Source organism: Myodes glareolus, chromosome 1 (genome assembly GCF_982192425.1).
Source record: "Myodes glareolus chromosome 1, mMyoGla1.1, whole genome shotgun sequence".
In the NCBI taxonomy this organism is placed as follows: Eukaryota; Metazoa; Chordata; class Mammalia; order Rodentia; family Cricetidae; genus Myodes; species Myodes glareolus.
The window spans coordinates 140,868,002-140,884,627 of NC_142026.1; the positions used below are offsets into that span (position 1 = coordinate 140,868,002).

General features: G+C 47.7%; 1 protein-coding gene across 2 annotated transcripts in view; it reads left to right on the plus strand.

The window, feature by feature from the left end:
• Positions 1-202: 202 nt before the first annotated feature.
• Positions 203-16,626, plus strand: part of Smoc2 (SPARC related modular calcium binding 2) — a 132,185-nt gene continuing 115,761 nt past the window's right edge. Inside the window, exon 1 of one of the 2 annotated variants that reach the window (XM_087896091.1) lies at positions 203-482. In XM_087896091.1, the coding sequence (XP_087752217.1) occupies positions 399-482 (84 nt within the window). In that variant the 5' untranslated portion in view covers positions 203-398. The remainder of the gene's footprint in view (positions 483-16,626) is intronic. The other variant, XM_087896092.1, reaches the window with a different exon arrangement.

Consider the following 16,626-nt stretch of genomic DNA (forward strand, 5'->3'; position numbering starts at 1 on the left):
GAAGGAGGTGTGCAAGCAACACCAACGCGCGTTTGCCGGGCCCTAGTAGCCCTCGCCTTCTCCTTCGCAGCCCTGAGCGCCGGGCGGCCCCTGCGCGGGCGCGGTGGCCGAGGGAGGTGGGGCCGAGGGAGGAGATCTGCGGGCGGGAGGGCGGAGAGGGCGGGAGGGGTGGATCCGGGAAGCTAGGGCTATTTGACAGCACCAGGGGCAGCCGCAGAGTTCGAGGAGCGCCGGCCTGAGCGCTTCTGGAGAGGCCGTGCGGTCTCCACCAGCGGCCACAGGACCGCGGAGCAGCTCTAGCTCGCCCTCCCGCTCTCGCGCTCTACACCAGATCTCCGCCGCGTGCCAGGGCGCAGCGCGTGGAGCGCCTGCCTCGCTTGGTCCTCTTTAGCGTCACCATGCTGCCGCCGCAGCTGTACTGGCTGCCGCTGCTCGCAGCGCTGTTGCCGCCTGTGCCGGCGCAGAAGTTCTCGGCGCTCACGGTAAGTCCCGAGCTGCACCTCTGCCTTCCCCACTCTATCAGAACCCATACTCTCCTGTGGGACAAGGCTCTAGAAGCAGGTGGTCGGGTGAGCTCCAGCAGGTGGGTTTGGCAGAGCCCCATGGCATGGGTGTTTAGGGTCTATAGCTACTCTCATGTGAATGGCTGCTGGTCCTATCAGTACAGGAAAGAAGGGAGTTGGCACGCGGGGATGTCCGGAGCCGCCCTCCCCCCCCGGTGGGAATGGACGAGTACAGGGACTAGTATCTGGACCACCAAAGTACTGCAACCGTCTCAGGACGAACTCACAGTAATTGGGCACCCACCTTGCCAATGCTGACCCATCTTGTGGTTAGGAAGCGGGCCGTTTTCAGCTTGGGCGCCACGAGGACCCACTGTTCCCCTTTTTGCTGGGGAAAGAGGCTGCAGCCCATGGGCTCCACTTGAGGCGGAATGTCGCTTAGACACTTAATTGAGCCGAGAAGGAGCAGATATGACATTGAATTAAAGACCATCTTTCTTTTGTTGAAGAACTCATAGAGGAGGAACGATCTGCGCCACAGGAGGCACAGAGGACTGTCCCTGGTCTATTGGGTCCTCTTCTCAGTGGCAGGATGCTGTGCGCGCCAGGGCGTGCTCCCGAGCGCGTGTGGCACTGCGGTTGACCACTCTAAGTTTGTCTCTCTTAGTAGCAGTACTGGTTACGCCAAGGCGAGAGGTGAGGTGCCAGAGCTGCGGATGGGGGCTGAGCCCGTCCACCTCAGGCCAACACAACCGCAGCCACTCTGCCAGGCCGGTGTCTGCAGATCCCAGCGGGCAGCCCTTGTGTGGCCCGTGCGCGCCCTAGCGAGTCCATAATTAATGCAATCTGCCGAAACGAAAGCATTCCACTTAAATGTATTTTTGAACAAGTGCTTGAGAAAACACTAAGGTGGTGAGGAGGCCCCTGTGGAGAGGAGTGTTGCAGTGGCCAGTGCCCTGGGGAGTGTGCTTATCCTATGGAAAACCAGGGCTTGCCTATGAGCTCTTTGCAAAAGCAAGCTGGCCAGCTTGTTGCTCTTTTCTCTCTCTCTCTCTCTCTCTCTCTCTCTCTCTCTCTCTCTCTCTCTCTCTCTCTCTCTCTGTTTTTCAGCAGCTTGAAGAGGGAAGATTGAGTGAGTTCATTGTTCATACCTAAAATTCTTCTGGAGCAGTCCTAGGGCCCTGCCTTGTGTCTCCTGACTGACTGATAGATTAGAGCCATAGCTAGAAGCAGGAGGGAGTTTTCACCCACTCAATCTTTCCCTACCCTGAAAGAAGCCCGAAGGACTGCATGTATACATTCATGTATGGCTGTGTGATGTTTGGATAGATGAACATGTATATACAGAGCGCATGCAAACACTCCAAGTAAATCAAAGTCCCTGTGAAAACAGACCAATTCTTGAAAGGGAGATCTTAGCACCATTTTTGTGAGCTCCAAGCAGCAGCTGCCTGCAGTTACTACTCATTTTTCTAAAAGAACCATATAGACATTTCTTCCTCGGTGCGTTCTCTCTCTCTCTCTCTCTCTCTCTCTCTCTCTCTCTCTCTCTCTCTCTCTCTCTCACACACACACACACACACACACGTGCATGCACGCATTAGATTGGTAACGAGGATAGTTTGAAACCAAGCACATTTTCTTGTCCTGTTGTCTTGCCCCTTCTGGAAATTTCCTGCTTTCAACCCCTCACCATTTGTCTCCTTATACTGTAGCAAGGGTTACCTGGGCTCCATAGGTGCCACCAGCTTTTGGGGTCCCTTTACTGGAGCTGGGAGTGGGTCTTACACCATGCAGGAAATGCCCCATTACTGTGCTCTCCAAGAACTCTTTGTCTTAAAATCACATTAAACACGTGAAATGCTGTTTCTTTTGCATCCAGGAGAAATATCTAAAGCTATAAACTGTTGTCATAATTCTTCTCCCCTCTCCCCTCCCCCCAAATCTAGCAAATTAAGGCTGTGGTTGCAATAGAAAGTTGAGATTTGAGTGGTCAGCCCCTGGGAAGTGTTAGCTGTTCTGGATTTTCCTGTGGTGCCCATCTCTTTTCTAGCTACCTTCTGTTTGCTGGAGAAATCTTTGGGTTTCTGAAGCCTAACCTAAAGAATGACCTCCTCAGCACAAGGATTAAATTCTACCTCTAGTAAATGGTAGAAGCATTGTGTTAGTCTGTAGGGTTGCTTGGGACTCAGTTCGCGGAGTACCCGGAACTCTCAGCCCACAGGAGTGCACGGGACTCACAGACCGTGACAGCGTGTGGCACGCACAGCCTACAAGGGTGTGTGGGACTCACAGTTCATGGGGATGTGTGAGAACCAAGTATTTTCTTGCTGGGTGCCTGATCTTATGCAAGGGACTGAACTTCTTTGGTCTTCTGTTGTCTTACCTGTAGAGTGGGAATGAATCTTACCTAGCTAACATGTCCTGAGAGTTAGCATTTGGTACACCTGGGACATGCACAGTCTCCAATCCTAATTGCACTGTTGGTTCATGGGAGAGAGTTTCAGAAACCACAGCCACCAGTTCACATACGGTGGTGCCATTAAGGACTGTCTGGATATTGGTGCTATTGGAGTAGACCTCTTGCCTAGCTTAGTTGAGATGAATTCTGTGGGCTGTCCAGGCAGATGGGAAGTCTTCGTTCTCTGCCTCCTTGTGTCCTGTCTGCTTCCTCTAGAAGCAGGTAAACTGATTCACCTCTTGGAGAGGAAGTGTACATGCACAGGGCCAGCCCGTGAATTATCCCCCTCTTCGCATGGCCTCGTTGTGCACAGACACTGGCGCTCTTTCCAGTAAGCAGCAGGTGTTCTGCTGGGCGCTCTGTGTTCTTCAGCTTGGATCTTTGGGGGGAAGAAGACTTGGAAGACAACATTGCATGTGTGGATTCAGGAGAGTATGATTGTTGATCAGTTCAGGATCTTCTCGTGATGGTACTGTTCCCTTCTGCACTGGAGTGATGGTGGCGTGGTGTGTGTGGACCGTTCTGTGACACTTCATCCCTCAGTCTGGGTCATCAGCAAAGTCATCACCTTTCTTTCCTCACCTGGCCACACACTTTGACTGTGTCCGATGCTCTCCAAGAAAGACATGAGACAGACTGAAAGGTTGTGAAGGAGGACCTAGAGACAATGTTTCCTACCAGGAACTCATTTACATGACATCTAAACCCAAACATTTGCTTTTGATTTGAAGTTCAGGTTGTAAATAACTTCAAGCTTGATAGGATACATAGTACAATACATGGTAGGATACGTGGATAGGATACATGGTAGCCTGGGTGCATGTGGGCTACATGTCTCAGGGGTTAAGAAATCTTGTACCTGTGTGACCAGCCAGGACTGTATGATACGGAGGCCATTAAGACTGACTGTGGTTTGTGGGGTTAGAGGTGAAAGGAGATGTTTATGGGTTAAAAATTACATTAAAAGACACATGATTCCATATATACAAGCACAAACTTACAACGAGGAAATTCCATTAGTACTTTGAAGCTAGAGAAGAAAACTGAAGGGATAACTTTTGGTTGTGGATGAATTTATTTGCAAAAGATGGAATGGACGGCTCTGTGTGTGGTCAGGTAGGGGGCGGAGTTCTGCCGCTAATCGTGTGTCTTTAGACATTGAATATCCATACATATATCAAATATTAGATTGTAACCCACATGACACGTTCAGAATATGAGTTACTGTTTCACTGAATTCTAATTTCACACGATCTGAAACCAAATTACTTCAAGTGAGAACCATGGGTACATTCTTCTGTGGTTTATAGTTCCAGGCTGAAAACCAAAAAGCAAAGGTTGTAATTCAACACAAATAAACAGCTTGGAGTAAGATGTCAACTCACATTTATATCTTAGAATTAAAAAGGAATTACAAATGGGAATTATATACTAAAATATCTAATCAAATTAGCCAGGTTTTCAACACCAAGAAGGTCACAGGACGGCTTCACTTTGATGAAAAACAATGGCTTACAGTAAAACTGGTACAGTGTACACTATGCAATCCCCCCCCTTCTATTCCTGTAACAGTTACGTTTGATGCCTTTTGACTCCCTTCTCATCAACCTGTAGTGATTCTGTTTCTTTTCCTCCTGGCCCTCCCTGAAGTCCCAGAAGGGAGTTCTCAGTCAGTTTCTGTCCTTCACACTCTCAGCCTTGTGTTCCTGCACTGGGGTCTGTGGGTCTGGGAGTTTCTCGACAGGATGGGACACCAAGATCTTTTTATCCCCAGAACCTGTCACTGGTAGGGAAGAGTCCTGTTGTCGTTGTTAGAAGTGACCTCTAATAACCATGAGGACTCAGTGGACCAATGGAGGAGAGCCAGAAGATTCTAGTGAGTGCTTCTCTTCTAGGCTCATTCCGTGTCTGTCCTGCAGTTAGGGACTACAGTCACTTTTAAAGAAATAAGACCATAAGCTTGTTGGCAACAACCAAAACCAAATACAACTGGTGCATGTAAGTTTCCCCTCCAGATTTGGTGCTTTATCTTTTAGATTCAGTAACAAAGGCAATGTAACAAAGCACCCACTTGGAACCCCAGATGGGTATACTCCAGGGTTGATTTGCTTCTTAGATTGCCTGATGGCCCAGGACATTGCTTGCCCTTGTCAGATGGTCTGCCACCACAGATGGCCAGGAAAGAAAGCATGTATCTCCAGACTGAGATCCCAGCATCTGTGCAAAAGAACCAGTTGTCGGTTGATGACAGTAAGGGCTGGATTCCGCAGCAGCAAGGAAGTTATCCCATACTCCAGAGTGCTCTCTCTGAGCTGGACTTGAAGCCCTTCTGGCGCCCCCAGGAGGACTACGGTGGCCACGCCTCTCTGGCCATACAGGTGTGCGCACACCTGCTGGAGTTTATGCTTTCACCAGGAGCTCAGGAAACTAGCAGATGTGTTGGCAGCACTCTGAGCAATAATGGAAGCGTGTTTTGGGGGTAGTAGCTAGGTGATTGTCACTTCTAGGGTACCTTTAAGCTTCAGGGCAGCAAGGTGGGAAGTGTCTCTGTGTTCAGTTGACAAATCTGAGTCTTTTCCAACTTCATTACTTTATTGTGCTCTGGTTTGATCCACTGTTACAGACATACTGCATAAGTAAAATCCCAGCCCCAACGTTTAAGATTTCATGCCAACCCTTTCTTTTCTCTTTGGTCACATGCAGTCTGGGATTGCCTCTGCTTTCTGGATTCTGTCTTGGTCTCTGGGGATTCCATGTAGACTCCTTTCCCTTCACGTGGGTTTTGTCCACACACAAACCCTTGGCTTTCTGTGCCAGATGCAAGAGCGACATATCCATCTGGAATATGGAGAGACCTCGGCGTGGACATATCTCACAGCTAGGTTCTCACTGTCACTGCAGCATCTTTCCTTAGAGATCAGGTAAATGTAAACAGACTTAAGAAGATGTAGTCATCTCTACTGATAACCGTTTTGATATGAAATAGAGATTTCACAATTTGGGCAGTGGGTGGCGCGCGCCTTTAATCTCAGCACTCAGGAGGCAGAGGCAGGCAGATCACCGAGTTCAAGGCCAGTATGGTTTACAGAGTGAGTTCCAGGACAGCTAGGGCTACACAGAGAAGCCCTGTCTTGCCAAACAAACAAATCATAAATAACATAAATTACAATAATGAAGGAAATAATATCTGTGCTCTTATTTTAGAAAATAATTCTAGAAGAAATTAACAAAAAATAATTTACTGTGCAGCTTAGTTTTGATTATTGATTAGTTCATTCAGCAGAGGGTATGGGCCTGTATAGTTAAGTTTTTCCTAAGTATAGTTAAACATTTTACACTTTGTCTTTTAAGTACTGAAGAGATGGCTCATTCGGTAAAGTGTTTGCCTTGCAAGCATACGAATTCATGTTTTTAAAAAGCTGTGTGTGGCAGCATGCACTTAGAATCCCAGTGCTGGAGAGGCAGAGACGGTCTGATGCATACCGTGCTGGAGAGGCAGAGACTGTCCGATGCATGCCATGCTGGAGAGCAGAGACAGTCTGATGCATGCCATGCTGGAGAGCAGAGATGGTCTGATGCATGCTGTCCTGGAGAGCCAGTGGTCTGATGCATGCCATCCTGAAGAGGCAGAGACGGTCTGATGCATGCCATGCTGGAGAGGCAGAGATGGTCTGATGCATGCCATGCTGGAGAACCAGTGGTCTGATGCATGCCATGCTGGAGAGCAGAGACAGTCTGATGCATGCCACTTGTCGCCTGTCTACCTGGCCCCCTTGGTGAGCTCCAGGCCAATGTGAGACAGGTCTCAAGTATACAAAGCTGGATGACTGTCACCCGATGAATGACATCGAAGGTTGTCCTTTGACCTATATACATACAAACATGCATATTCACCCCCTACACATGAGCACCTGCATAAACAAACATACACACATACATGTGTATCCCTGTGTGAGCATACACACATACACACACACACACACACACACATACACACACACACACACGAGTTGGCTTTTGGGAAGAGAACTTCATGTTATTTTACTTTCTGGTGTTGGCACGATGCGGGAGGGGGAAGAAGAGAAGTATTTTTGAGTTTTTCATCTCTTTATGGGCTGGGGTTCCAGGCAATGACACTTCCTGTGTGTGGAAGCTGCTCCCTGGACCTATCTGTGCGGTTTCCTGAGCTTTGGGAGAGTGTGAACCGCATGTTGTGCTTTTCCATCATATTTCTGTGTCAAAGAAGAGTCCAACCAAGCATCAAGTCTGTTATCAGGTACCCACTGCATTCTTCATAGGGAAATGAATAGGCAGAGAGTATTCCTCTTGTTCAGGTTGGAACAGTGGCCCTGCCCTGTCCGTCCTGCCTCTGGAGGAACAGTGCGTTTTAGAGTACACACCATCACTTCACCTTCTAATGAAAAGCGGATCCCACTATTGAAGCAGATGTATGGATGATCCCGGGCATTTTCCTGGACAGTCTTGGCCAGCCCTGCTGCCTCTGGAGTGAATGAAGCACAGGACGTGATACACACTGAAGCAGAGGGTGAAACCCCGAACTCTGCTGCTTCCTCTTTCTTGGGGTTAGACACATGGCACGGCGCCCTTCCAGGACAACCCGTCTGGAGTTGGCTGCAGGAGTGTTTCAGGAACTTTGAGTCCAGTGGGGATGGACTCTTTCATTTGAAACCTTTGCCTGCTCATCAATCAACAACAATCCACATTGTATCTTTTTCTCTGAGAACGGTTTGTTCATTCTAGCATTGAAAGAAGATGACAGGGCTCTCTGGGGGGCACCTTCCTGTCCCTAAGCCTGTCTTCTTGGGCCTAGTGTCTGTTGACAGTGCTTGCTGGGTTTGTGTGGGTAACATGAGGAGCGGACACTGGAGTTCTCAGTGCTGTGTGTGGGGCAGTGATCCTCACTGGTTCCCCTCACTGATTCCCACAGAGGGGTTACTGGACATCTAAAACGTGACAAGTGTCAGAATTCATGAACATAAACACAGTCTTGAACTATGGCAGATGTTGGGGTCTGGATAATATTCCTCGTGACGTTCTGAGACTGTAACCAGTCACCCTTAGCTGTGTTTTTGTTGGTCAAATTTGCTGGGAATTTATCATTGCTGTTCATTGGTATTTTCCCTTGGATGACTAACTTTGGGTCGGAAATATCCTTCAGATGACGCGAATGTGGTGCGCTCCTGTTTCTTCGTGTAAAGGGGCTTCCTTAGCCCCTGGGGTGAGCTTAACAGATGCTTGCCCCCAGCTGAGGCTCAGCTCTCACTCTGCCTGGAAAAAGTCTCAGGAGCATCATAGTCTCCAGCTCTCCCATGATTTAACCATTAACAATGGTCATTGATAAAATGCTAAATTGGATCCCTAAGTTGCACTGAGCTGCTAGGTAGGGGACTCACACTGTAGTCGAGGCTGCGTGGTTGGCTAAGGATGTTCACAGCTGTGAACTGTGATTCCAGCCCTCGTCAAACGTGGACAGTTTCCTCCCTGGACACTTAACTCACAGCCTTGGCCCTTCTGAGTAATAGTACGGGGTCTCGCGTACACGGGGTCTCGCGAGATGCCTGTGCTAATAACAGACTGTTTTTTCCACTCTACTGTTCTCTCAGCTTTCTGAGCAATTCCAGATAGCATCTCACTTTCCATCACCACCATCTCCTTACTAGGTGACTATAAATACACGTCCTGGCTTCGTGGGAGCGTCGAGTGTTGAAATCCCCTAAGGGCAAGGAAAGTGAGCAACAGCTATGGCCTGATTTCTTAAGCGGATACACCGATAGGTGCTACGCCAATCAGCGCTTCGCTCCTAAAAGGTTTATCTTTGGGGCAGAGTTGCCAAAGACAGATCTTTCTATTCATAGACATAATCCAGGTGGAGCTGAGAGTTCTCTCTCGGTGCGCTTGGCGTCTCTCCCAGAGACATCCAGGTGCGATTGCTGGGCAGCACCGACCGCCCCCTCCACCCTTCGGAAAGTGTTGCTAAGGTTTCCTGAATTCACCACACGGGGGAGCCCAAGGGTGCAAGCTTTGCCTTTCAGAGGGGCTGAAGGCTGGGCTGGAATTCCCACCCCAGCGGGGTCCAGCTTCCAACTACCCCAAGGCTCTGCCACTTAGCCTGCTACCGCTCCAACTTTCCAGTCTTAGACATTTAACTCAAGGCACAAAATCCCAGCTGAGGAAATTAAAAAGCAGGGACATTGTATCTGATGCTTCTAATAACTTTATGGAGAAGTCTGGGAATTCATGGTAAAGTCAGTGTTACTTCCCAAATATCAGATGGGAGTGGAAGGTTGGCTTTAAAACAAGTCATGTTGGGGGAGGGAACAGGAGTCTGGGCCTATTTTGGGAACTGGGGTTACTATTTTGTTTTTTCTGTTGCAGGCTTAATTACCCTGCTAGTTTTAAAGTGGTGACAAGAGTTATTTTTATTTGCTAAATTAATATTCTATCTGTGTTCTTCATAATGAAGCTCCAAAGCATGACATTTTAATGATTTTAACCTACAATAGAAAGCGTAGCTGTCACCACTCCGTGCCCAGCATTGCCAAACTTCGTTCCAGTTCAGTTCAGCAAATTCAGGTGTGCTTTATGGAAGTCCTTTGGGAAGGTGAGCTAGCACCTTTACGTCCGTTGAAGCACATGTACTTACTACGTGTGTGTATGTGTGTGTGCACACGCCCTCATGCACGCTTCTACATGCTTATTGGGGCCATTCTTCTTGTTAGCTGTACTCTACACAGAGGCTCTGGGGAGACACTCTCAAGCACACGCTTACAGAGAATTTACTGGCATTTGGCTCAAAAAACCGTTTACATTTCTTTCATCCAAAGACAGGAAGGAAGTTAAATATAACTAAAACTCCCACTTAAATTTGTGTCACCATTCGGAGTTTCTACTGCTTTTTCCTCATTTCTTTCTATTTTCTTTGAAATGAGTTAAACATACCTGCACGTTGTCTAGCTGCTTTGACTCCAGGAGCTGCTCTGGGAGAAGGGAGTCCATCCTTCCCTGCTTTATTTCCTTTTTTCTCCCTCCTTCCACCCCTCCATGGCTCCATCTGTCCCTGTCTCTTTCTCTCCTAGGCTTTCCCCAGTGTGCACACACTCTTAGTCCCTTTCTGCCCCACCCCCACCCTGGGCCTAGGTGATGATGAGTCCAGTAAGTACCTCTGAGGTTATCACAAGCTCCAGGGCTGGTTGGAGAGAGAGAGGCAGGGGTTGCAAGCCTCTGAGGCAGAGAATAAGAGACAGGTGAGTGAACGAGCCGAGCCAAGAGAGTCGGTCTGTTCGGCTTTGGGTCTGAAACTGTCCTGAAGGTTCATGCTTAAGGTCACAGCTGACCAGCTTTTGAGAGGTGTCTGGATTCCAAGGCCCCTAACCTGGTGAGTGGGTGCGTTCCCCTGAATGGGCCATTAGGAGAGTATTAGGGCTGGCTGGAGGAAGAAGGCTACTTGGAACATGGAACATGCCTTTCAAGGGTATATCACGTCCCTGGACCGTTTTGATTGCTTTCTTTGCTTGTTGGCTGCTATGTTTGGCCTCACCACCACCCAGGTGGCCACATAATGATGCCTCTGGAGCCATGAGCTGAAACAAACCTCTTCTTGGGGTAGTTCTTTTCTTGGGTGTTCGCTGTGACAGGGACTCAGGGCCACAACCTAGCTAGTCTTCTCCTTTTATGTTCAAATCACCTCAAAAAAAAAAATAACCTTTGCCTCTGTAAATAGTTTCTGAGTTTCCATTTATTGCAAAACCCAAAACAGTAACTTTTAAACTTATAAAAAGCAAAAAAAAAAAACCCCTCACAATTTGGTAATTTTTTAGCTGAGGGATCCAGAGCTGGGGCAGCAGCTTGACTTAAATTGTGAGAGTGAATGGAGCCGAGCTTCACACCACAAGCAGGTTGTTCTTTGTCAGGAATGACGTACAGTGTGCTAGGAGCGGCAGAAGCTGTCTTGGATGTTCCTTGCTCCTAGAGACACTCGGTAGGCTGCCAGGCCCCCTGCAGATCTGTCTTGTGGCATCACTGGAGGAGGCCAGTTGACATGCTGAAGGATGTTGGGAGAAAACAGCTCTGATACTAAAGACTGCACTGATCTCAGCTGATGCTGGCCTTCCCTCGGTACTGTGTTAGTCCACACTGGTGGCCTCAGGGCCTAGCTCACCTCTCCATACACACTGGTGGCTTCTGAGGTTAGCTCACATCTACATACACACTGGTGGCCTCAGGGCCTAGCTCACCTCTCCATACACACTGGTGGCTTCTGAGGTTAGCTCACATCTACATACACACTGGTGGCCTCAGGTGCTAGCTCACCTCTCCATACACACTGGTGGCTTCTGAGGTTAGCTCACATCTACATACACAGTGGTGGCTCAGGGGCTAGCAGGCACAGCCCACAAAGAACACTTTTGTGTGGCTCCCTCAAGTCAGCTCATCTTTTGTGGTTGCTAAAGGACAGTGCTGCGGTTATAAAATGACCTGGAGCTGTCATGGAAATGTGAGGAATAATGTGTTCTAATCATACGTGTGAGAGAGAACCAATGGCATGAGGTCTGCAATCAAGTTGGTGACAGATGCCAGGGAGTTCCACATGGCTTCTCATGGTTGTGCCAGACTGGCTCTCCTTCGCAGAGTGGTCTCTGTTCAGAGGCTCAGCAGGTGTCGCCGAGGGTAAGCCCAGACATACCACCTGTCTTAGGTTTCTATTGCTGTGAGGAGACACCACGACCTTGACAACTCTTATAAAGAAAAACATTTAATTTGGGGTGTCTCATTTACAGTTCAAGCAGTTTGGTTCATTATCATCATGACGGGGAGCATGGTGTCATGCAGTCAGATATGGTTCTGGCGACATCTTGATCAGAAGGCAACAGGAAGTGGACCGTGTCACTGGGCAGTACCTTGGACATATATGAGACCTCAATGCCCACTTCCATACTTCCTCCAACAAAACCACACCTCCCATTAGTGCCACCCCCTTTGGGAGCCATTTCTTTCAAACTATGGCACTTCCTAGTGGTTCTATCTCTTTTTCCTTGTCTGTCTTCCTAGCTGATAGCCATGGGCTGGCTTTATTCCTTCCCTCCTCCTCCCTCATGTCTTCTTTGATCGTCATTTTACCGTCTTTCCCTGGGGAGGGTGGCATCCCACCCCAGTCTGCTGTCCTTAACATAAAATGGGCACTGTGAGTCTCTTGTGTGTTGTGCTCCCATACAGTGAAATAGGGATCTGAGTTACAGATCAGGCAGTGGAAGACTCAGTGCATGAAGGTCTCCACTGGGCGCCAGTTCCCTAAGTCCTCATGGATCCATATGGGTGGTTCAGGGACTTGAGGTAACATGGACTCCAGGTATGTTGTTGCCTAAGCCAGCGTTCTGTGTGTGTCGTGGTTTTGATGTGTTTTGTGATGAACCTGCTCTTGAATTTTAGTCCTCTGTGTTATACACAGGAAGAGGGATGTCAGAGACCACACTTGTGACTTCAGTCTGGCCTGTCCACATCCTGTATCTCATTGCTACAGGTTAGACCTGAGTCCCAGTGAGAGCTCTCAGAGCCGAGGTTGGACCACGCTGGTGGGCTTGGCTACCCATGCTCCCTCTTCCCAATGTTCAGTGCCTTGAGGTTCACTGTTGCTCTGAGCATATGCCTTGTACTTTGTACAACCTCCTTTTCTCCAAGAAGGCCTCTTGGCTTGTTGTAGCTGAAACCTCTGTTCTGCGGGTAAACAGAATAGAAAGCTGGCCTTTGGTTGGGCCTCTTAATATATTTATTCACATTTTTAATGACTAAACGCTTGCTCATCTTTGTAAATAGTGTACTATAGAAGCAAAACTTTGTGGAATTAAATACTTGGCACTAGTTGACAATGGTGTAGTTTGGGCAACAATGGCTAACATTTCTGCAGTGTGTGCTATATGTATATACATGCATATATATGTATCTTCAAATCTCACATTATTCCTAGCAATGAGCACCCTTAGCTGCACCCCTAGTAGCAGCTGCATCTAATTCTACCTGTAGTAGCTATTTTTCTATTGCTCTGATGAAGCACCATGACAGAGGCTCCCTGTAAGGATTTATTTGTACTAACAGTTCTAAAGGGACAAGAGTCCATCACCATCATGACAGGGAAGTATGGTGGCAGGCAGGCACACATCTTAAACCATAAGAGCTCACATCTTAAACCATAAGCAGGAAGCAGAGAGAGTGAATTGGAAATGGCACATGGCTTTTGAAACCTCAAAGCCCACCCCAACTAACATACTTTCTCAAGCAAGGCCACACCCCCTAAGCCTTCCCAAACAGCATCATCAAATGAAGACTAAGTATTCAAGTGTCTGAGGCTATGGGGGATATTCTAATTCAAGTCACCACATTCTAGCCCTGGCCCTAGAGGCTCATGGCCATATCACAGTGCAAAATGTATTTAGTCCAATCCACAAATCTCCATAGGCTTTCAATCTCAACACTGTTTAACAGTTTCAAGTCCCAGATTCCTTCTGAAATTCAAGACAATCTTTTAATTACAAGGGTCAGGTGAACACCCAATCCTCTAGTTTAATTTCTGGTATAAACTGGCTTAGATGTCTCTGGTCCTCCAGCTTCACTGCTTGCAGAAGACATTTGTTACCCAGGCTGATTCCACTACCTGTGTATACCTTTCCTTAGAGAATGTCCCATGGCTCTGGCATTTGCAGCATCTTTGGGTCTCCAATGCAAACCCAGGCTTTACTTCTACAGCTTCACAAAATGGCCTCTCATGGCCTCTGTGCAGGGTTTTCCCAGACATATACTTCAGGATCTCAGTGGCTCTCTGTGGCTGCAGAGGAGGAATCCAAGACCCCTGACTTGTCATTTGTGACTTGTGTATCTTCCATGACTCAAAAACCAGCACCAGGTGGATGACATTCATGTTGCCAACTTTGTCAACTAGTTTGGGATGGACCCTGGCCCTCTTGAAATACATTTTGAGCAGCATTTCTCAAAATGTTGAGAAAAACATTTTGGTTGTTTGTTTCTATGAGCAGAAAAATCCTTAGGCCTTTCCTTTCACAGTCAGAAAGCTTAGCGGGGTTTGGTGTTGTCCTGAGGGTATCTCTTTCCTTTGTTCCAATGAAACCAGCCTTCTCCTAACCTTTCAGTCTTTTAACACAAGCATTGGCTGTAACATTAAATTCCCCAGTGTTGTCTTTCTCTTCAAACTGTACATTTTGTATTTCTCTTTGTCCTGCTTGCTCTTTAGCATTGTAGACCCACGTGGAAGTGATTACCAATAACCACGGGACAGAATCAATAGTTGGCTGCCTGGAAATTTCCTCTACCAAGGAAATTAGTCCATTACTTTTAAATTTAGGTTCAGGCAAGTTCTTGGGACAAGGCCAGAAAGCAGTCACATTGTATGCACAATATCATAAGAATGGTCTCTAGACCAGTTCTCTCTGAAACCATGTAAGCCAAGTCCCCACAGTCCACACCATATAACTTTCAGAACTACCATCAGAACTACCTCAACAGCCCACTAAACTCAGTTTACCGTCTTCAGTTGCGTTTCTAGTGAAAAGCTTCAAAGATGTTCACATTGCTCCCCGTGTCAATATGTTCATGTTCTTCACAGAAGCATCCCCCTGCCTGCTACCAATTTCTGCATTAGTTACTTTCCTGTTGCTGTGATAAAACACTATGACCAAAGCCATGCATAGAATGACAGGCTTATTTGGGTTTATAGTTTCAGAGGGATAAGAGCCCATCACAACCATAGTGACGATGCATAGCAGCAGACAAACCTTGTGACTGGAGCACCTGAGGGCTCACATGCTAAAGTGTAAACAGGAAGCAGAGAAAGTGAATTGGGAATGGTAAGTAGCTTTTGAAACCTCAGAGTCCACTCCCAGTGACATGCTTCTTTGAGCAAGTCCACACTTCCTCAGCCCCCTCTCCCCACAAACAGCAACACCAACTGGGAATCAGTTATTCAATTGCCCAAGATTAGGAGTGACATCTCATTCAAAACACCACAGCACCCTCAGGCAGTGGATGCTAAACTTCATACTTAGCAGTAAATACAGCTTACTGTACCCCATAGCAGTGGGCTCTCTTAACTGTACCCTCAGCGCCAGGGTACATATTACTGCACTCCCAGGAGTAGATGCTTCTAACTATACCCTATCCGTGGATACTCTGAACTGCACCCTACCAATGGGTACCCTCATTATGCCCATCTTACAGACAAGAAAATTGAGATATGGCTGGATAAATGACACAGCAGGGTCATGGGATGAGTGAGTACCCAGCCCTGATGTATGATGTGGGAAAGTTACAGGCAATGCAAGTTGTGAGTCAGGAACTTGGGCCAGGGCCTAAACCTCATTCTAGTCCTCCATAGCTGTGTTCCTGTCAGGGTCACGGGCTCGCTGGACTGGTGTGGAGGAATCTGGGTCATAGGCAGGAAGTGTTGGGTCCCAGAACAACCTGGAAAGGATCCGTCTGCAACATCTGGAGGGGATTCTCGGGACATGAGAAGAGGACTTCAGATTGGTCATGCCTGGGAAGGCTGGAGGAGCTAGTGCGAGGCGAAGCTGGAATCTGCTGTGGGAGATGCAGACAGACCTGCATCAAGAGCTGGGACAGAGGCCGAGCTGGGATCGGCCCAGGCCACTGTGGTCAGCATAGCCTCTTTGGCTCCCCTGCCTCTGAATCACGGGTATTCCGTTCCAATAGCAGGCATTTGGCTTCAACAATCTCGATTGAACCATGTATGTCCCTGAAATCTCAAACTCTTTGGAGACCCCTAAAAGATTCTTTGCCTTATTATGAAAGATGAAATATGCTTTGGCTGATATATAGAAGCAGTTTCTCAGGAAGATTCTGTTTGTGCAAACTTACAGACAGAGCTATAGCGACCCCCTCACTTAACTGACCACTGAACCCTGGACGCAAAATTCATCCCTGAACTCTAACCTCCAGGCAGTTGTTCAGAATTATGGGGTATCCTTTCAGGCAATCAAAAGAAGTCTTAGAAGTGACACAGTAGCAAAACAGACATTTTGCAAAATAATAGTTCCGACCTTCCGAACACGAGCGGTTTTGGAAGGTCTCTGCCAGGCTTTCCTCTGTGTCACACTGCCTAGCTGTTTGTCCCTGAGGATAGACGTCGGGCAGGAGACCTGGACAGAGAGAACGGATCTCTTCCAGTTGGCCTCACTCTGGCACTAGAAGGTTTAGCATCCTGTCTGCTCAGTACCTTCACTGGATAAGGGGAAGTTTGAGACTGCACAGTGATGGGGACCCAGGGACGGAACACACATTTAGTCTATTCTACTACCTGCTGCACCCCTTTGCTGGCTCCACAAATGACCTAATGTTAAGGCCATATTTAGCATGGACCTCAAACAGGGACAGCCTCAGATACTCAAGGTGTCTGTGTTCATATGCAGGGCTATTTTGGGGAGAAATATATTAAAAGGCAATAATTTTGCTCATTAAAATTGAAATATATATAAAGTATCAGCTGCACGATGTATTGGCTTTGATTTCGATACTTGCTTAGTCATGAATGGGAAGCCTGCAGATACTCTGGTGTGTCTGCAGAGACAAACAGGCTTAGTGCTTGGGACCTCTTTTTTGCTAGTGTTGAGGATACTGGAA